The following is a 22,243-nucleotide window of genomic DNA, read 5'->3' as shown; positions in this document are numbered from 1 at the left end:
TCTCATCAGTTTGCCAGGTTCTGGAGAAAAGTGTTAGGTTAAACAATGTTCTCTTGAGGCTGACGAAACCTCATTGTCCCTCTCTGTGAAATGGACATGCTTTACAGCTTTACCCTACAAAGGAGTAGGGGGATTAGAAGTAGCAGGCAAACCATCTTTATGAGAGATTTGCATTGTTATTTTCCACAGCTGGTTTTCCTATGGAGGAAGTCAGAGGCAGCCGTGCAATTGAGAAACCACTGCCTTGAAATATTTAGGGACGAATCCAACAGACTTGTTGACGCAGGAAGAGGGAGACGTTTTCCCCCCCCCTGCATTACTGGGAAACAGGCTTGGCTGGTTGTACGAAGTGGCCATGAGAACAGGAATTAAGTTGTTGGGTGAAGATAACCCACTGATGCTGATGTAGTAAAAGAACAGCCTACCATGTCTAGGGGCAAGAAGCAAGTTACGTATGAGTGCCTATACCAGTGGTGGCAAACCTTTTAGAGACCGAGTGCCCAAACTGCAACCCAAAACCCACTTTTGCATCATCGGGTGCCGGGTGGGCGTGGCCCATTGGGTGGGAACGGCTGCGGTGGTAACGGCAGACTGGGTGGGACTAAAAAGTTCAATCAATCAATTCCAACTTTGCGAGATCTTTTTTTTTCCCTGCGAGAAGTTGAAATTGATTGATTGAATCTTTTTTTTTGCACATGGGGGCGGAGGGCTAAAGCGAAGAGGTTTTATAAAACCCAGCTGAAGGCCTAGGACTGGGGCGACGGCGCGCGTGCCTACAGAGAGGGCTCTGCGTGCCAGCTGTGGCACGGGTGCCATAGGTTAGCCACCACGGGCCTATAACATTCTTCCGTGTGTCTGATAGATAAGACCAGTATTTCTCAACCATGTCCACTTTCAGATGTGTGAACTTCCAACTCTCGGAAGAGAATTCTGGGAGTTGAAGTCCACTCATCTGAAAGTTGACAGGGTTGGGAAACGTTAGGTAAGATTGTTTCAGAAACATGCATTCTCCTTCTCTTTTGATCTGACAAGCGAGACACCGATCAACAAACATGGCAATTTTCAACAAGAACCTATTTTATTAAAGGATCATTTAAAAAAAAATAATGTATAACAAAATGGTAGCCTCAGGGACCAGGGACTGCCATCTCTGGTGGAATTATCTCACGGGGGTTATCTCCAACCTCCTGGTCTCCAAGTTGAAACAAAGCAAAATGTTTTTTGTCTGTTTCAACTGGAACGAATCCTGCATCTGTTGCCAGACGAGTCACTCGGGAGGAGAACTCAGAGACTTGTTCTTTGCGGAGGTCAGGCAAGAAACTACAAGCAGAACACACAAATTGACAAGGAAAGACTGTGAGCTGTTTGTGTCTTGGTAACCATTCAGTTATCTAGCTTATACATCAAGCTGCTCTAATTAAAGGGGGAAAAACAACAAAAAACAACTTTCTGTTATTTTTTTCTGGTCATTTGCTTTAATAAATCGTTTGCTCAATGAGCAAACAATGTATTCACTCGGCAGAGAGGCCAGACCTTTTATTGCATTATTTTGTATTATGTAATAAAGACAATTTTCAAAAGATGTTAAGAACTGCAGCGGAGAAAATTGTAACCCAACATCCCAAAGGGAGATAAACAGCTAAAAAATGTATCAGCAGCCGTGAGGGGTAAAGGAGGAAATTGACTTTAGTGCTTATTCACGCAACCGGTTTTTGCCATACCCTTTTCTTGCCATGGAACCGGGAAGAACTACTGCCCTCAATTTTGCTGTCCTCCTGGCTGCCGTTGATATTCATCCAGAAAAGACTTTGTTGTGCTGCTATCTGTACAGGCGCAGCGTGCAACATTGTAAGGGTAGTGATGGCTGGCTTACCGGGGCTAAATCTGAATGTCACCGGCTGTGATAAAGGACCTTACTAATCACTCACTCTTCCATAGAATGTGTCCTGGGGTGGTCCTTGTCCACTCCAAATACTCCATCCAATCAACCTCTTTCCTGCTCCCTTCCCTCCCTGAGCTGTCAGTCCATCAATAGGGACACGGTGGCTCGGTGGGTTAGGACGCTGAGCTTGTCGATCAGAAGGTCGGCAGTTTGGCGGGTCGAATCCCGAGTGCCGCGTAACAGAGTGAGCGCCTGTTACTCGTCCCAGCTTCTGCCAACCTAGCAGTTCGAAAGCACGTAAAAATGCAAGTAGAAAAATAGGGACCACTACGGTGGGAAGCTAACAGCGTTCCGTGCGCCTTTGGCGTCTAGTCATGCCAGCCACATGACCACGGAGACGTCCTCGGACAAGCGCTGGCTCTTCGGCTTTGAAACAAAGATGAACACCGGCCCCTAGAGTTGGAAACGACTAGCACGAATGTGCGGGGGAACCTTTACCTTACCTTACAGGCAAGCAAGGGGCTCACCTCTCTTGAGTGCCCCCTAGTGGTTGCTGGAAGTTGTGTGCCCTGGATGCAGCTGCTGTAGAAGCATTCTTAAGCGTCTTTGGGGCATGGGAGAAATTTGCTTAGCTGCTGGATACTCTTCAGTACACCCAATACAAAAGCATCCCAGACCACCCAATTTACTGTATCAATATAGTGGGTGGTCTGAAGGTGTTGAAATGGTCTTCCAACAGTAGGACCTACATGTGTGCTTCTATTGGCTGCTTTGGTCCGATTGCTCAAAGCTGCCCATTTGAAGACACACAGACACAGACACCTATAGACACAAACTGTAATGCTGAGTTCCAGTGTAAAGAACTAATTCCACAGCAGACTTGCTGGACCATTTGAACCTGAACCTGACCACTATCTTCAAGTGCATCACCTTAGGCCACCAGGCATCCTAGTGTCAAGGCTTCATCGGATCCTGGTTCGGAGGAGGACTTGGAACTGGGACCATCCGACGGGGATGGCAGGTCTCTCCTGGAATGCTTGGAGAGGCCAGGGTCTGAGGACAATGCTGTCCCAGGCCCCTCAGGTGTTGGGGGAGGTGGTCGACCGGATGGGAAGCTGCCTACCCTCAAGGACACAGGGATCAACTGCAGACAGGCAGTGGTGCTGAAAGGCAGCAGATCCCCTCTGATGAGGAACAGCTGCCTCCCCCACTTGATCAGAGGGCACGGAGAGAAGAGCGGAGGCAGGCTCAAAAGAGGGCTGCGGGGCTACTTGGGAGAAGGTCGCCAAGCTCCTCCTCACAAGGAACACCTGGCTTGGGTTGACTTAAGCAGAGCCTGGGGGAGATTGTCTTTGTCGGGAACAACTGTTTGCTTTGGCATGCACTCCCCCGGCCTTGCCTTGTGCCTTTGCCCTGTGGAGTTGCCTTTGCCCTGTGGACTTGCCTTTGCCCTGAGGACCTTGACTCTGGACCTTGCCCTGTGAACTTGCACCTTGTCTTTGGACTTCCTCTCTGCCTTTGCAAATTGGTTTTGTTGCTTACTGGCTTTTGTTTGTGGGACTGTGGGTGGCTGCCTTCTGGGAAGTCTGGAGTAGAGCCTTACCGGCAGTTGTCGGGCCATTTGTTGTGGAAGTTAACAGAGCAATAAAGGACTCTTATCGAAGCCTGCCTCTGCCTAGGTGACCTGGGTCATACTATTCAAACTGTCCACGCAGAAAGCTTTGACTCAGCCTAAACTGGGAAACTTCTCTTCCGCCAGACTTTTTTAAAGTTCTCCTTAGGCTGATGAGAAAAGAGATACTGATAAATGGCCATCTTCATGCCAGGGCGACTAGGCTGTGTAGGAAGATTCTTAGCTTGGCACCAAAAACTCAACAAGACAAGCGCTTGATGTCATTGGGGGACTGGAGGCTAAAACATATAGGGAACAGTTGCTGGAATTGGGTATGTGTAGTTTAATGAAGAGAAGGGTGAGGAGTGACATGATAGCAGTGTTGCAATATCTCAGGGGCTGCCACAAAGAAGAGGGAGTCAAGCTATTCCCCAAAGCACCCGAAAGCAGGACAAGAAGCAATGGATGGAAACTAGTCAAGGAGAGAAGCAACCTAGAACTAAGGAGAAACTTCCTGACAGTTAGAACAACTAACCAGTGGAACAACCTGCCTCCAGAGGTGGTGAATGCTCCAACACTGAAAGTTTTTAAGAACAGCCATTTGTCTGAAATGGTATAGGGTTTCCTGCCTTAGCAGGGGGTTGGACTAGATGACCTCCAAGGTCCCTTCCAACTTCTTCTTCTTCTTCTTCTTCTTCTTCTTCTTCTTCTTCTTCTTCTTCTTCTTCTCCTCCTCCTCCTCCTCCTCCTCCTCCTCCTCCTCCTCCTCCTCCTCCTCCTCTTCTTCTTCTTCTTCTTCTTCTTCTTCTTCTTCTTCTTCTTCTTCTTATTATTATTATTATTATTATTATTATTATTATTATTATTATTATTATTATTATTGCAGGGAAGGCTTCCACTCCACTTACAGGCCTTCTAACTTCTAAGGACAAGTCTGTCTGTAACTGATGCCCTCACGAGAATGGCCAAGCGCACGTGACACACATGTTTACAGGTAGCACACGTGGAGGAGATAAGAGCATATTAAAGTACACAAACTGTAGTGAAACTAGGAGTTCTCTGCTTCAAAAACAATTTATCCAAACCAACTTTTTAAATATTTACATAGGCTATCAAACCTTGTGATTTTCTTCAACACATCAAACTTCAATTATAAATTGACTACTCATCATGAAAGGGGCTTCTGCTGAGTCAGGCCGCTTGTTTAACCAGTTTATTTTAGCCTTGTTTGATGGTGGTAGGCAAGCAGCTGCTTTGCGAACCTTCTCCACCTTGGGGTCCTGCAGACGAGTGGATTTCAACTCCCACAATTCCTAAATATTAACTGAATGAAGTTGTAAATTCTTGTACAAACGTTATTACAGAAATTGTTCATGAAGCTGATTGTCCTGGGCTACCCAGTATAAATCTGTACAGGTAGTCCTCGACTTAACAACAGTTGGTTTAGTGACTGTTCATAGTTACAACGGCACTGGGGAAAAAAAAGACTTAGGACCATTTTTCACACGACGGTTGCAGCATCCCCATGGACCTGTCATCAAAATTTGGAAACTTGGCAACCGGTTCATATTTACGACAGTTGCAGTGTTTCGGGGGTCACGTGATCCCCTCTTGCAACCTTCTGAAAAAGCAACATCAATGGGGAAGCCAGAGTCACTTAACAACCGGGCTACTAACTTAACAGTGGAAGTGATTCGCTTAACAACCGTGGCAAAAAAAGTCGTAGCGTGGGGCAAAACTCGCTTAATAAAAGTCTCGTTTAGCAACATAAATTTTGGTGTCAGTTGTGGCCGTAAGTCGAGGACTACCCATACAAGCAATGCAGCTGAGTGGAAAGAAACATGAGTGACAGCAATTCTGAAAAAAATGGCAACCGTAGCGTAGAACGTGGAGGTTGCCTTGACCTGCTGGAAATGAGAGAATGAAAAAAAAGCAAAACTTACTTTGTTAATTCAACAATAAGAGTGGCTTTTGGAGCTGACACCAGACTCAGATTTGGCTTAAGATAATGCACCATGCTACAAAAAAAAGAAATAAGAAATGAATGTCATTGGAAGGAAGATTATCGTGGTCCCCCCACTTGATCTGAAGTGGTCTATGCAACTATGAGTTTTTTTGTCTATCAACTTAGAAAAATATTAATTGAATTTCCCCAAAATTCCACTTGTCTCACCATGCTGAGATATACACGGTAACAGTGGCAACAACCTGCCTTGATATATTGACTGGAATATGTTCCTTTTCACATGGTATCTTAAGGAGGCATGATTTTAAATGTGGATAGCTTAAAGTTGCTTTAAAAAATTCATACAGGTAGTCCTCGACTCATGCCCACAACGGAGTCCGAAATTTTGGTCACAAGTTGTTGCAGTCATAAGTTGAGTCACCGTACTGAGTCAATTTTTTTGCAATCCTTGTTATGATAGTCATAAAGTGAGCCAATGTGGTCATTACATGAATTATGTGGTTATTAAGCAAGCCTATTTGCTTATTATTATTGGGCAAATCCAGCCTATCCAGTTGGCATTTGGGGGCCTTCTCTGTGACATGCAATCTCATGACCATGGGGCGGTATGGTAGTTGTAACTCTGAGACAGATCAGGAGTAACTTTTTTCAAGGCCGACGTTATTTGGAATGGTCATTAAGTAACCAGTCGTAAGTTGAGAACTGCCTGTAAAAGAGTTTGTAGAGTTGGCTGTTATCGTGAAATTTGTGGAACAGCCAAACGTGACGAGCGGGGAGGCGTTTCTTTCTAACAAGGCCGACAGATATTTGGTAACACTACCACTCTAGAGCAGGGGTAGGCAACCTCGGCTCTTTTATGACTCGTGGACTCCAACTCCCAGAATTCCTGAGCCAGCATGGCTCAGCTTGGAAACCTCTCCCTTTCCCCTCAGCATGGCTGGCTCAGGAATTCTGGGAGTTGAAGTCCACGAGTCATAAAAGAGCCGAGGTTGCCTACCCCTGCTCTAGAACGATCAGCTCCCAGTGAAGTTGGTTATTTCCCACATCTCAGCAGGAAGTCAATAAGGAAGAATCCTGGCTTCCCAGCAAAGAAAGTTCCATCCTATTCCTACCTGCAAGAGAAGAAGAAGAGATTGAAAAGCTGTTGATATTTGACTTTGTGATGGAGTTCAGGAAGGCAGTCCAGGGGCAGGAAATGGACCCGGACCTCTTCTGTTGCGGGAAGTCCTAAAGCATTGGAAAGATGCAAAATGGTGAAAAGGGAGAGGTAACAAAAAGAGTTGGACCCAGATCTAGAAAAACAAAGGTGGATTTGCTCAGCTGTTACAAACAGAAGCCTCACCATAAAATTACAGAGCAATTGCGAAGGCCGGTGGTTTACAACATTATTATCAGCACCAGAAGAAAATGGATAGTGCTGTGTTAAAAAGATCTAAATTTACTTTAATCTCTCCCTTCCCCTAAAAAAAAACAACATTTGGTAATAATCAGCTCTGAATTCCTGGAGCAAAACCAAGATATAAATCAACTTAGCCAGAAAGGCAAACAGTGAGTCGAAGAGTCTGGCACACCAGAAAAGATCCACGGAAGCCCCTTAAAGAGAACGCGCTAATCAGCCACGTACCTTTTGTGGCACACAACCCAGTGCAGTCGCCACCACCCTTCCTCTCTTCAGATGGTGCTGATGGGTCATACCGGGTGTTGTATCTCAGTTCATACAATAAGGCAGTGACATTTTGCCAGGAGATTTCTTGCGCATCCTGTGAATGAAAAGATGAGCAGCTTGAAAATGTGCACCAGCAGGAGGTCTTGTTCTGAGCCGTGCCTGGATGCAGCCATCGCTTTCACAAATATCAGTTTCTAACACACACACACACACAACCTTCCAAAAGTATCGTGCTTACTTTACTAGGGCGGCCATTGATGGTTTTCAGCAGACTGGGATCTTCAGCTTCAATGCCAAATGTGATGTATGGGCCGGTGGAGATATCTCCCCAATATCCCCGTGCTGGGATGGGCTCCCCTTTCTGGGAGATGAGAAATTGGAATGAGTTAATTTGGTCTGTCATATCACTGTTTTTATCCCTAATTGGGTTTCCCAGCTAGAGTGGGAGAAAAAGCAATTATAAAGATGAGAAAGGGCATTGCGCTATAGGGTAGGGGTCTCCAAAAGTGGCAACTTGTAGATTTGTGGACTTCAACTCCCAGAATTCCCCAGCCAGCCAGCCATGACTGATTGGGGAATTCTGGGAGTTGAAGTCCACAAGTCTTAAAGTTGCCAAGTTTGGAGTCCCCTGCCTTAAAACACTTTTAGCAGACATAAAGGAAATATAGTCCAATGGTGAACTTGCTAATTTCTGTAGCATGTTTATGAGATGTACAACTCTTTAAATATTGATCAGCTCAGACATTATATGGCTGGCTGAAGAATTCTGGGAATTGAAGTCTTAAAAATTTGCCAAGTTTGGAGACCCTGTGCTAGGGTAATAAAAGCAAAAAGTGAAGCCCCTTTTTCCAACTTTTGCTAAAAAAAATTGTGCCCCTTTCAGTAGATGGACGATTAGATCAATGTGGGGAAAACACCATTCATTTTGGACCATGGACTCTGGTCTCATGGCAGGAAAACCGGCAGTTTCAAATTAGTTTTTGAGTACTTTAAAGTCTAATAATATTTATACTTCATTCACATGGAGAACTACAACAAGTTTGATGACATCGTAAATGAAGGTAGCACAAAACTCTTGGTAGTTTTGTTGCTAGGATCCATTATTTCATCCTGTAGAGAAAACTGAGTAAATGGCTGGGAAAATGGGGAAAAAAGTAGGATTAAAGATCAGAAACAGATAATTTATAGCACTGCTGAAAGGAAAGCAGTTTAAATACAGGCCTACTTTTTTGAGCCCGCAACAGATCTACCTGCTACTAGCATATATCTCTAAATAAATACCTAGAAAAATGGGTGCACATAATCAAATTGCAGCAAAGTTCTAAGGATTTCTGAAAGAGTAGACGTGAATTAGATGCTTTTCTCTTATTCTTTGAAATGTGTGGCTACGTGTCACTTTGACACTTCACTCTGTTGCTACAGCAGTTTTACCAGACTATATCATAGGAAAGTTGGCAGAACCGGCAGCTAATTTTTTTGTTGCCCAGGCCCAGAATGGACTCCTGGAAGTGGCATCCACACAGAGAACCGGTTGTTCACATATCTGAATCCCACCACTGGTCTGAGGTAAGGCGACTTTAATACAATTTCCTCATTCTTTACATCCCTCATTACTCACTATTGCTCAGCATAAGCTACAGTGAAATGCGCTCTTTTGAACTCGGAGAAAAGGTAGAATTTTTAAATAATGTGTATATAGGTAGTCCTCGACTTACAACCATTTGTTTAGTGGCCGTCTGAAATTACAATGGCATTGAAAAAAGCAGTGCTTTTTTTGTAAAAGAAAAATGTGCCGGAACTCACACATGTCATACAAACCACCTTGCCTACCCTACAAGGTTCCATCCAAAAAAGGTGCCGGAACTCCGTTCTGAGCGTTCTATGAGAAAAAAAGCCCTGGAAAAAAGTAAATGAGTGTTTTTCACACGACCATTGCAGCACGCCCATGGTCATGCGATCGTATTTATGACAGTTGCAGTGACTCGGGGTCACGCAATCTCCTTTTGCGACCTTCTGACAAGAAAAGTCATGTCTTGCTTAGCGACATAAAACAAGTTGATTAATAACAAAAACATAAATACATTTTGGGCTCAATTGTGGTAGGTAAGTCAAGGACTACCTGTATTTCGTATAAAAATGTATCCTTGTCCAATCAGAACCCCTCTCTGGCAATCATCTAGAGCACTGTTTCTCAACCTTGGCAACTTGAAGATTTGTGGACTTCAGCTCCCAGAATTCCCCTGCCAGCTCCCAGCATCTTAAGAAAGTGAAAGATCTCACATGTCTGACGAGACGTCCAGATGCCAAGGTTTTGTTGGGGATATCGTAGGTGGCTTCTCGCATTTCAAAGGCCATGCCTGTGTTACGCCAACGGAAAAACTCACGGAAGTTTATTGTTATGGCCTAGATGGAGAAAAAGAATACAGGTAGTCCTCAACGTACGCCCAGAATTGAGCTCAAAATTGATGTTGCTGAGTGAGACATTTGTTAGGTGAGTTTTGCCCCATTTTGCGACTTCTCTTGCCACATTTGTTAAGCAAATCACTGCAGTTGTTACATTAGTGACACCGTTGTTAAGTGAATCTGGCTTCCCCGTAGACTTTGCTTGCCAAGAGGTCGCAAAAGATGATCACGTGACCCTGGGACACTGCAAACATCATAAATACGAGCCAGTTATCAAGCATCTGAATGAAAATACATGAACATGGAGATGCTGCAATGGTCCTACGTGTGAAAATGGGCCATAAGTCACTTTTTTTTACTGCCATTGTAACTTCAAATGGTTACAACTGTTGTAACTTGAGGACTACCTGTATTGCGATGGCAGAGGAGTGTCCCTACTGTGGTTTCTGTAGTCTCACACCCCAGATGTGCTTGGCTAATGTTTCTCCACATTTTAGTTACATACCCCATGCTCATGCAGCTTCATGGTGAGATCCCAGTCACACACCCCACGACGAGAGTCGTAACGGGTGCCCAGATATTGCCGGAGCCGCAGGTCCCAAAGCTGCTTGATCTGGAAAGCTTGTGGCTCTGGATTCCGCCAGAACTGAAAAATGGCCTCTAATTGGTCCCGCTCCCTGAACTATCCAAACAGGAAGAAGAGTTAGGAGGTTGCTGAATCCCCAGGTCTCTGGTCCTACATGGGGGAAGAGTGTTAAGGAGCTGAAGCCAGGAAAAAAAAATGTCCCCCTTCCTTTTCATCATTTTTTTAAAAAAAACATTCCTTGCCTCTTTTAGTCGTTTATCATATAGCATCAAGATGCAGGGGTAGGCAACCTTGGCTCTTTTTATGACTCACAGACTTCAACTCCCAGAATTCCTGAGCCAGCCAAGCTCCCGGAGCCAGGTTCAAAAAAATAACAGCCAAGCTGGCTCAGGGATTCTGGGAGTTGAAGTCCACGAGTCATAAGAGAGCCACCCGTCTCTGTGTGAGGAAGACGGGTGACAAACGAATAAAAATGTGAAACACGGTAACTTGGATCCACAATCTGGGATGCGTGGCTATAGATTGTGGAGCTCAAAGAGCCAGGGCAGCACGGTAAACCTGTCTCCGTTGCTCCTTTCAGTGATGATAGCCTGGCTGTTGGATTCTTTTGCATTTCACCTTGAGGGCAGAGAAGTCCAGGACAGGGAGATTAGCCAGCTGGAAGTCCGAGTCTGTGATGTAACGGATGAAGAGGGCTGCTTTCTCTTGCAGATAGGCAGCGGTCTGGCTCCGGAGGAGAGTGTTCCCCATAAGTTCCAAGAATATCTCACTCTTCTCTTAGGTGAGGGAGGACATAGCAAAGAGATATCAATTATTAAGGCATTAAGATTCAATTTTCTGGATCTGCCACCTATCCCCAAACCATCAGAGAGAGGCCCAGAAGCCCAAACCAACTGGTTTCCAAAGAGGAGAGTGAAGCTGGGATAGGCAGAGGAACCGTAGTTTCTCCTTACCTTGCAGGCCCATCTTGTCTGGAGGCTCCAGAGCCAGGTTCAAAAATAACAGCTGCCGACTCACAGCCTCCAGGTTGTTCTCCAAAACATAGAACTGAGTGAATGAGAGAGGCAATTAGCTGAGCAAAGTGGAAAATCTTCCCCATTACACGGTGAATATCAAAATGGAAACTGCCTTACATCGACTGGACCACTGAGTCATCGAGACCCATTTTTTTTCCTTTTTAAGCAGATTAAAAAGATGTGAAACACATCGCTGATCTGCAACGTCTTATTAAGTTTGGCTCTTAATTAAATAAGACATGCTTAGTACAAAATGAAATATCTGATTGTCTGGCCTGCAGTGCTTCCCAAGCTGGGTTCACTTTCCTGCCTCATTACCGGTTAAAAACCAGAATAACTGATGGATCTTTTATCAGTAAAAGACATGATCGGAGCATTATTTCCTGGGAAATGAGAATTCTCGTGTAGTTTTTAAAATGAGGCACCCACTCAAGCTGAGGGAAGCAGATATGTCTGCATGAGTGTGAGTATATGGTGTGCACCAGAGCGATACAAACTGGCAGGTTGTGGAAGAGAGAGAGAGTTGACTGCAGGAAGCTTGGGGCTGGAAGACCTCTCTTAGGGAGGGATTCTGTTCTTTATATTTTGGATTTTTTTTCCTCCATTGTGTGGCCTGTACTATATTTGCAAATAAAAGAAGACATTACGACGATACTGCAGCTCTTTAGCTATTGTGGCATCCCAAAAGAGCAGCAAATCTGCCCTGTGTTCTTTCCATTACAGGTAATCCTGGGCGTATGACCACAACTGAGCCCCAAATTTCTGTTGCTGATAATTGTTAAGTGAGTTTGGCCCCATTTTACGACCTTTCCTGCCACAGTTGTTAAGCGAATCAATCGTAAGTTGTTAAGTAAGTAAGCTGACTTTGAAGTGAGTCTGGCTCCCCCCGCTGACTTTGCCTGTCAGAAAGTCACAAAAGGAGGTCACGTGACCCCGGGACGTTGCAACCGTCCTAAATATGAACCATTTGCCAAGTGGCTGAATTTTGATCACATGACCACGGGGGGATGCTGCAATGGTGGTAAGTGTGAAAAGCGGTCATAGGTCCCTTTTTTTCAGTGCTGTTGCAATTTGGAACGATCACTAAATGAACTGTGGTGTAAGATTTATCTCTATTCAGATGCTGAAAACATCCAGACAAGCTTTCTGCAGGGAAAATTCTGAATCCTAAATTCTTCAGCTGTGACCCATCTTCTAAGATCTCACTTCCCGCATCCTTACCACTCTTCTGGGAAAATTCTTTTTTCCCCCGTTTAAAAGCTTTGCCAGTTTACTGTTCAGCTGTATACTTGTTCTGTACCAGCCTGCTACCGGCCCTGCAGAAAAGGCAGGGACAACCCCTTTACAAACGGCAAGAGGCTGGAATTACGCCTGCCAAATTTATAGCTACAAAAACAAACAAGACACGAACCAAGAAACAGGAGCTTTAAGAAACACGAACTATCCAAGCGGTTGCCTTTAGCAAACCAGCCCTCCCCACACATTCCCCTTATATAGAGTTCAGGGCGTGGCTTCTTTCTGCCTCCTTCCGAGAAGCCCCATTGCCTTCCTCTGTTTACTCCTAATTGACTGCCTCCTGCGTTGGGCGTCCTTGAACAGGGCCAGCTGTGGGTCATCTTCATCCACGCTGTCAGGCTCACACAGCTGGGTCTCCGTGGTGACCAAGTGGGAGGGGCCTGGCTGAGGGCTCTCATCAGCAAGATCTTCAACCCCCTCAGCAAGGTCTTCAACACCCCCCTCCTCCTCCTCCTCTGAGTCGTCCGACCCAACTGCCGAACCCACAGGCTGACCCTGAATCACAACAATACTTTACAAACCGATTCACTATCCAGGAACCGTTGTAACTCCAATTCCCTCTTAACACACTGTGCTTCATTCCTATCATCAAGAATTCGCGAATTCAAACAAAGCTCCTATGAGACCAATACCAGGAACTCAAAAGTTTCCTTTCCACAGCCCTGCTCCATCCCCCATCCCACCCCTCCATCACAATCCTCTTGCTATGAAGCGACATGAAAAATGCTTGCTGTGAGAGTCACTGCCGTTGACTCACAGCCTCGTGAGGAAGGAAGGGCGCCAAAGGACATCCGTATGAATGTAGGAGTTGCGATGGGGGATTGCAGTGATGCTGCATCTGTGGCCACGCACATGTCCTTGTTCATCTTTACTTCCACACCTCCACCTCACAAGTCAACCGCAATACACAAGAACTTCAGCAGTGTGATAAGATGAAGGACGATCATTGGTGGACAGCTACCAAAGCAACGCTGTCAAGACTCCTCACTTATGCCGGGAATTAATTAATGTCATCACACGTTTTAGGAAAAGGAAACAGAAGAAACAATAAGCCACCATCACTTTTATCACACGGGCAGAATGACTCAAATTTGAGAAGAGAAATCACTGGTTTTGGTGCCTCTGATATAGCCCAGGAGAAAAATCCTTCCCCTTGCAGAAGGAAGTGCAGTTCTTCTTCCCAATCTCCTTGGTGAATTTTAGATACAGGTAATAGACTTTTTTTATGGAGGAAAAGCAGCTAAATATAGGAGGAATTCTAGTATTTTCTTGATGTTTCAAAACATTCTCAACTGTATTGTCAAGCATTTATGTATCGCTGTTTACACTTGGAGCCAGTCTGTCGGAGTTGTTGTTTTTTGAGAGAGCGCTGAATATACTGCAGCAGGAATGGACAATTGCCCCTTAAAAATGATTTCAAACATTTACTTGTATTTACTACTATACTTCATTACTTGCCCTCTCTCCATCACGGAAATCAGTAACAGCATAACAAGAGTTGGAAGGGATCTTGGAAGTCTTCCAACCCCTTGCTCAGGCAGGAAACCCTATACTATTTCGGACAAATCGTTGTCCAAACTCTTCTTAAAAACCTCCAAGGTTGGAGCACCCACAACTTCTGGAGGCAAGTCGTTCCATTGGTTAATTGTTCTCTGTTAGGAATTTTTTTTATTTTTTTATTTTTAGTTCTAGGTTGCTTCTCTCCTTGATTAGTTTCCATCCGTTGCTTCTTGTCCTGCCTTCGGGCGCTTTGGAAAATAGGTTGACCGCCTCTTCTTTGAGGCAGCCCCTGAGATATTTTAACACTGTTAAGTATAGTGTTCCAATATTAAGGTTCCTATGCTGTCTCCTAGTCAGATTTGTTTTTAGTTTCTGCAAGATTGCGGCTGCATCACTTCACATCACACAACAGCTTATGGCTGTTGCAAGCCTATTCCAAGAAAGCTCCCATTTTGAGGGGAAACAGAGAAAACTCTAGACTAAAACAAATACACATTAAATGTAGACCATTCTAAGTTATTTAACTGAATGGCAGCGATGTATTAATGAAAGAAATAAATGGCAAGCCCATTCACTAGCGGAGAAATGCTATTCCTGCAGCAGGTGCAAAGAAATGTACTTCCTAGCTATAGAATTGGCTTTGTCCTGTTGCCCAAATGCTATAGGTCAGTGATGGCGAACCTTTTCGAGACTGAGTGCCCAAACCGCAACCCCAAACCCACTTATTTATCGCAAAGCGCCAGGGCCACATCAGCACTGTGGTGCCCTCGGGGAGGAGGGGTGTGGCCCCCTGGGTGGGCGTGGCTGCAGTGGGTGTGGTCACCTCGATGTTGCTCAGGGGGGACACCTGTGGGTGTCGGGCAGGATTTGGGGGAGATCCAGGGTGTCTCTGGTGGGTGGGGCAGTGGGCAGGAGGCTCATCCTACGGGGTGAGGCAGGGGGCAGGGTGGGGTGCCATTGCCACAGGGCAGGGCAAGGCGAGGCAGGGGCTGCTGCTATCTGACACCATCAGCCCCCGCACACAGAGGCCAGTGAGTACATGGGGGCCAACGGTGTCCGTCAGCAGCCACAGCCTGCCGGCCCCTCAACCGGTGCATTCTGGGGCTCCGCAGTCTGCTGCCATTACTGGGCGTCCTCCATCAGCAGGTGGAGTAGGGGAAGGGGAAGGCACGTGATGTAGACCGCTGGATGAGCCTACTCTGTCCCACCTGTTTTTGCTTGCGGTTGGAGAGCAGGTCGTTGCTGGTCATCTTGGGCCCCTCGCAGATCTTGCCCCTGCCCCGCGCATGGAGCCTGTTCCTCTCACGCACCCGACGCACCTTGGCCACACCTCGGGCCACCATGGTGGCCTAATGGACGTGCACGAGCTGCTAGCGGCATGCATGCCCACAGAGAGGGCTCTGAGTGCCGCCTCTGGCACGCGTGCCATAGGCTTGCCACCACTGCTATAGGTGTTATAATAAGTTATTACTAAAATAACAAATCTGCAAAGTTTAGGTCAATAACCCAAGAAACCATTCAATCTCTGCAGAATGTAGTGGGCAGAACTAAATAAAAACACAAAACGAGGAAAAAAAGTTAAAGGTAAAGGTTCCCCCGCCCATGCGTGCTAGTTGTTTCCGACTCTAGGGGCCGGTGCTCGTCTCTGTTTCAAAGCCGAAGAGCCAGCGCTTTTCCAAGGATGTCTCCATGGTCATGTGGCAGGCACGACTAGATGCCAAAGGCGCATGGAACGCTGTTACCTTCCCACCGTAGTGGTCCCTATTTTTCTACTTGCATTTTTACGTGCTTTCGAACTGCTAGGTTGGCAGAAGCTGGGACGAGCAACAGGCGCTCACTCTGTTACGCGGCACTCGGGATTCAACCCGCCAAACTGCCGACCTTCTGATCGACAAAGTGCAATGTAATTATCAGAACAAACCAAAGTGCAAAAAATAGCATAAGGCAATCTGAAATGGAAGGAAAAGGTTACACACATTGATTTTTCTCCGAGGCTGCCGATGCATATGACTCATCGTTTTTAGGATATGTCGTGCATCTATAGACCCCACTAGCAGGATGTTCAGTTCAGGAACGCCATTCTGGGATAGTTTCAGGTGCTCCGTGGAGGATTCTAGAGCTACAGAGATAATTAGTATGTTCGTTCACGACTGCCAATATTCTATGCTAAAGACATATGTTATTTTCCTAATAGGAAAACCCCGCATGTTCAAGAACTGGCAAAGAATGTTTTCGTATTCTGCATCTGTAAACAATTGCACATGAAGTAAATAGTAATTTGCAGAAATTGGAAATGGCAGAAAGAGGCTGTTTCAACTTTGTGCTGTGCAGCGATTATGTTAGCTTCTGTTTACTTATGGAATCAAACAATTTGACTGGGGAATCTAAATTTTTGTATGCAGCCATATCAAGGAAGCACAATCGTTTTACAACACTGAGTATGTGGACGTTTGACAGCCTATTAAGACTGCTTTCACAAAATGCCCATCATGGAAAGCTTTATGTTTTTCTTAAAAAGCTGCCAGGATAGAATATTGTTCACCAAAATGCCCATTTACTTGAAGACAAACCAGCTCCTCTGGCTTACTTTTAGCATTTTTTTTTCTAGTCAGAAGAGTACATTTTTGGACAAAGCCAAATGTTTATTTTAAAAAAATTCTGTCAGGACGATGCAGTGACCCTGCAGATCCAGAGCTTTTTAAAAAAATTAATAATAATAAATAAACACAAAGCCAGAAAAAGAAATAAAGGATCGCTTTGCGACACATCAATTTCATATTTTCAATTAAAAACACCTTAAAAATTAACCACAAGTAGCATATGGAAAAGTTAAAAATATTGAAAGTGGGTATAAAGATGGGATGAGGGACAGCAATATCACCACACAGGAGCATCAGGTTGTCTCTGTGTGTATTTGTGTATGTAACACATACCTAGGCTCTCATCCAACAGAATATCAGCATCTGATGGACCAAGAAATACTTTTTATTCAGAGGTAGCATCACATTACTAAGCCCACGTAGGAGCAGAGAGAAGAGAGTTTTTGCTAGTGGAAGCAAAAATCTCCTTCCACATTTGTGGGACAAGAGGCTCCAATTTCATAATAAAACATGAACACAGAGAGAAAAAGGGACACTTACACATTGCTTGCAAGTTGAGTGCTGGAGAAAACCCCCACCAAGCTGTGGTGCCAAAACCATTGCCAGTACCTGCTGCTAGCATGACTGCAAAGAAAACATATTGTAAGAAAAAAACATAAAAATTGAGGAATTGTGTTATCAGGAACCCATCACAGTTGATTTACTCTCTTGCTATAATTCTGTCTACTTTTCACCTTCTAGATAGATACGAAAACTGATCCTTCTTCTAATAATATGACTCTGGGCAGCATGCAAGAGAAAAAAACAATAACCAGAACAAATTACCACACCTTAAAAAAAAAGCTACCTGAGGTATAAAATATAAAATGGCACCCAAACACAGCAAGTAAACAACCAGAAGGGAACTCCACTCAACTGGATCCAAACAGCAGGGCCTTGATTTTGCTGTGACCTTGTTAATCTTAGAAAAACTGCTCTTTTCAATTTCATCCTTTACCACAGACCTGATCCATCTTATAGGATTGCTACAAATGGGTGCCTATATTTTTTAATTTCTTGTGAACAACTCCAATTCTTGGAATTATTCTATATTGTAATGTTTCTAGACTCTACCAAACTGGAGAAGAAATGAAAAAATTGCTATTCTTTTGATTTTACTCCCGGGGCAGTATATTAAGTAGATACCACATACCTTTCTCCAAAAGGCAACTTGACTTACATCATTTGTGAATCAACATAGTTCAGGCTAACCTAAATTCTAAAACTGAAGGGACAAACCTATTTACAAAGGACTCCTTGTTACTTGCCAGTGCTTGTCTCCATATTTAAGTGATCTGATCGTATGCACCTTTGTTCCTGATTCAAGCAAGATTTCAGAGAATACAAATCCCTTATTACACCAATTTGCCAGGAACCAGGGATAAGTAAAAGAGCATTTGCTCTGAAGGGAAATAAAAGTTCACTAGAAAGAATACAAAAAAGTAAAAAAAGGAGAGGATGCTTTGCTGCAATGGAGCATCTGATGTAACACGAAGGCATTTGTCATTTTCTGATTCCCCACAATAATCTCAGGTGGAGACTAGAATGGGGCCAAGGGACCATCTACTAAGGTAATATCCATGACACCCAATTCTTATCTCAGCTTTTCATTTTAATTATTTCAAAAGTGCAAGCTTACAGCAGATATTAAGACTCGTGAATTAGTCCAATGCTTCATTTTAGATATATTATGAGTAGCCAGCTGCTTTTAAGATGAAAAAGAAGACAGTAGTGTAATATGTGATTTTAAAGTTCAGATGGAAAGAAAATGCATGGGGTATACACAGTATACGGTATATATGATTATTATCACACTGATTTGGACTAGGAGTAAACATTGTTAATATGAATGCAACTTTAAATAAGAGGAACATGAATTTATTGTGAACAAATAATATGTGGAGCAATCTGACAAATTCAATTTATTCATATGAATAAATGCATAACATTTGCATGGCCTAGCCTACTTCTGGTGGTCTTAATTCAGTGTTCTCTCTTGGAAGAATGAGATGTTATGGTTTAAAATGAAAAATGAAGACGAATGATGAAAATAAGCCTATATATTGCAGGGAAGGGCTGTATTTCAGCAATAAAATACCTGCCAAAGATCATAAGTTCATTTTCTGGCCAGTATAGGAGAAGCTAGGAAAATTCTTCTTTGAAATCCCAATAAAGGGTTTTACCCATAATTACAATTGTAAATTCAGTTAACTAATTATACAGGACAGATTCTTTGGTGCTTTGATTAGTGCTTACTAATGTGTTTTAAAATGGAGCATCAAATAGATATAACCAGAAATTGGATCCCACCATTTAATACTGCAATAATAAAACAGTTGGAAAAGATGAAACAGCTCTTAATCTTACTACTTTATGGCTTAGCACAATCTTCCAATCCTGCTAATATTTGTCTAAATCAATATTTTACAAAGTGTTAAGGGTCTTAGGGGTTTGTGAAATTAAAATTATTTGCCAACCTATATTGAAAAATAATACACTAAAATCCTGTCAAACAATTGTGAGAAGTGGTAGTGGCAGCAAATGCATCACTTTTATTTTTAGTACAGTAAATATTGATAAATATAACCCATAGCAATAAAAGTATTTTTGGAGTCCTGCATAAGTGGGAAGGAGACCTGGGAGAAAGAAATTTAGGCAACACTAATGAAGACCTGCAAAGGCTTATATGAGTTATACCTCTCAATAATTACTGTATTAGAAATTAAAACCGAGAAATCTTAAAATATTTATTTATTCAACATTGAGGAACCCCTGAAAGGTCTCGGGGACCCCCTGGGGCTCTCAGACCACAATTTGAGAACTACTGATCCAGTGCTTTTTTTGTAAAAGAAAAAGGTGCCGGAACTCACACGTCATACAACCCGCCTTGCCTACCCTACAAGGTTCCATCCAAAAAAGGTGCCGGAACTCCGTTCTGAGTGTTCTATGATATAGATCTGTACTGATCTATATCCATGTTTTTCAAACTTGGCAACTTCAAGATAGGTGGACTTCAGCTCACAGATGTGGGCTGGAGAATTATGGGAGTTGAAGCACACTCATCTTAAAAGTTGCCAAATTTGTAAAATACTGGTCTAGATCAGGGGTCCCCAACCAGTACCGGGCCGCGGCATGCCAGCAACAGGTCCGCACAAACAAAGCCCCATCTGCAGGATGAAGGCAGCACACAAAACCACGCACCCTCCGGTCTGCGGAAAAACCTCTCTCCATGTAACCGGTCCCTGGTGCCCACAAGGTTGGGGACCTCTGGTCTAGATGGTTTATATTTATATAGAAAGCACCACTGAATTCAAGCCAACTTATTTCTGAGTAAACTGCAGGCATAGTGAACCCAAGATGCTAGGATACTAATACCGTAGTCTGTGAGAGGAAGATGGGGCAGTACTGTAATGGCAATAAGATTTAAATACAACTTATTTTCTGTGCAACAGCATGGCGTGACCCTTGACATTTGATATTCATACAGGTAGTCCTCAACTTACCCCAGTTCGTTTAGTGACTGTTCAAAGTTACAACGGCGCTGAAAAAAAGTGACTTACGACCGTTTTCCCACACTTAACGACCATTACAATATCTCCAAGGTCAAGTGCTCGAAATTGAGAGGCTTGGCAACTGACTCGTATTTATCATGGTTGCAGTGTCCCAGGATCGTATGATTCCCCTTTTGTGACCTTCTCGCAAGCAAAATCAATGGGAGAGTCAGATTCACTTAACAAGTGTGTCACTAACTTAACTGCAGTGATTCACTTAACTGTGGCAAGAAAGGTCATAAAATGGGGCAAAACTCACTTAACCAACGCCTCACTTAACAGCATAAATTTTGGGCTCAATTGTGGTCGTAAGTCGAGGACTACCTGTACTTAGCTGACCCATTTCTTACCCTTAACCTTCTCCCGCACTGAACCGAACTTAATTCGCACTTAAAACCTCCACGCGATGCGTGCCTGTTCTGCTCACTGGCACTGAGAACCACTCCGATCTATCCCGCCACCCCGTTTAACCCCTCAGTTTGCCTTTAAAAAGTGGGGTTACCCGCTTATCCCCTCCGCCACGATCCTCGGCCGAAAAAGCGGGTCGCGCAGCGACTTTCCTGGCGCAGGTCCCTCTTGCCCCACCCTCCTGATGGAAGTCGTGACAGATAGTTTCCTGGATCAATCAGTCGCGCCACAGGACGCGCGGCAGCCAATCCAAGCCCGGGAAAGGAAAAATAGGCGGGTTAGTCAGGGACGCGGTCTCCCCGGCAACGGGGCCTGCAGTGATGGAGCGGCGTGGCTGGCGTAGATTACCTCAGAGGTATGCTTTGTCCCTTCTTCCTCGCCCGAATGAAATGGCGTTTCTCCCACCCCTTTCTTCGACTTCAAGACCTCTTATATATCAGGCGTATATTATATGTACTCAGTAATTTGCCGCCATGATAACATAGAAGTCTGTGGGTGCTGTCATGAACTGCTCGGCGGGGTGGGGGGAGGGATTCTCAGAGTTGCTCCAAAGTTTATAACTAGGAGAGAAGCGATGCTTCCTTGCTGATTGTATTAAGATAGATAGGTAATCTTTATTGTCATTTTTTACTGTGGTCACAACGGCACACATCAAAAATGAAATTTAGTTGCCCGCTCTCAAAGTGAAACATACATCACACGCACCTAAAACATACTATGTACAACATGTGTAGAGACCCACACCCCTACATATACATAACAATAAAATATTAAATACTCTCCACCTTGAATGTATAACGGAAGGAGGAAGCCTGAGAGTTCACAAGGTTAATGCTGTATGGAATGAAACTATGGCTGAACCTGGATGTTCTTATATTTATTTATTTATTTATTTATTTATTTATTTATTTATTTATTTATTTATTTATTTATTTATTTATTTATTAAATTTTTATACCGCCCTTCTCCCGAAGGACTCATATGTTATTGAATGGGGGGGGAATCCTGTATTAATTTAATGTGCTGCTTTGCCTACCCGCAACCAAAGTGATGTATGGAGTAATAACATGCAGGCATCTGTGCAATAAATAGAATAAAAGCATTTAGCTGGATAGGAATTAAAATGGGAAGACTCTCCTGGCTGCCTTCTAGGGATGGTCCAGAGTTTTGCAACCCAGATAGGCTAGCTCTCTTATTGCCCCATTTATGTTGCAAAGTGAGAAATTTGTTAAGTGAGTTTTGCCCCATTTTATGACTTTTCTCGCCACCTTTGGTAAGTAAAGCACTGCGGTGCTTAAATTAATAACACAGTTGTTCACTGAATCCAGTTTCTCTGTTGTCTGTGCTTGACAGAAGGTTGCAAAAGGTGATCACGTGACTCTGGGACACTGAAACTGTCATAAATGTGAGTCAGTTGCCAAGCATCAGAATGTAGATCATGTGACCATGGGGATACTGCAACAGTCACAAGTGTGCAAAATGGTCATAAGTCACTTTTTTCAGTGCCATTGCAACTTTGAATGGTCACTAAATGAACTGTTGTAAGTCAGGGACTAACTACCTGTATAGTCAATAGGGATTTTCTGGGCGTAATAAATAATTGCAATTCAGCAGTCTCTTCAGAAAGAAGTTACAGCACTCTATTCTTTGGTTGCAAAAGGTGGCAGGTTAATATGTAGTTGATTATGTGCCATCAACTAGGTATCAACTCCTAGCAA

At 43.9% G+C, this 22,243-nt stretch overlaps 1 protein-coding gene across 1 annotated transcript; it reads right to left on the bottom strand.

Annotated features, from left to right (window-relative positions):
- Positions 1 to 1,127: 1,127 nt before the first annotated feature.
- Positions 1,128 to 20,683, bottom strand: DNAAF3 (dynein axonemal assembly factor 3; the record flags this gene model as incomplete). The annotated part of the gene is made up of 12 exons (XM_083378832.1): positions 20,620 to 20,683; positions 17,068 to 17,151; positions 15,904 to 16,046; positions 11,069 to 11,162; positions 10,734 to 10,891; positions 10,035 to 10,211; positions 9,407 to 9,529; positions 7,365 to 7,487; positions 7,085 to 7,220; positions 6,573 to 6,687; positions 5,438 to 5,512; positions 1,128 to 1,320 (listed from the first exon to the last, which is right to left on the bottom strand). The coding sequence occupies exons 2-12, from the start codon at positions 17,147 to 17,149 to the stop codon at positions 1,128 to 1,130; spliced, it is 1,419 nt and encodes a 472-aa protein (XP_083234958.1). The 5' UTR covers positions 17,150 to 17,151; positions 20,620 to 20,683.
- Positions 20,684 to 22,243: the final 1,560 nt, after the last annotated feature.

Source organism: Vipera ursinii (genome assembly GCF_947247035.1).
Source record: "Vipera ursinii genome assembly, chromosome: Z".
Taxonomy (NCBI): Eukaryota; Metazoa; Chordata; class Lepidosauria; order Squamata; family Viperidae; genus Vipera; species Vipera ursinii.
The sequence above is the reverse complement of the archived record's forward strand: the minus strand, read 5'-3'. Positions and strand labels throughout refer to the sequence as shown.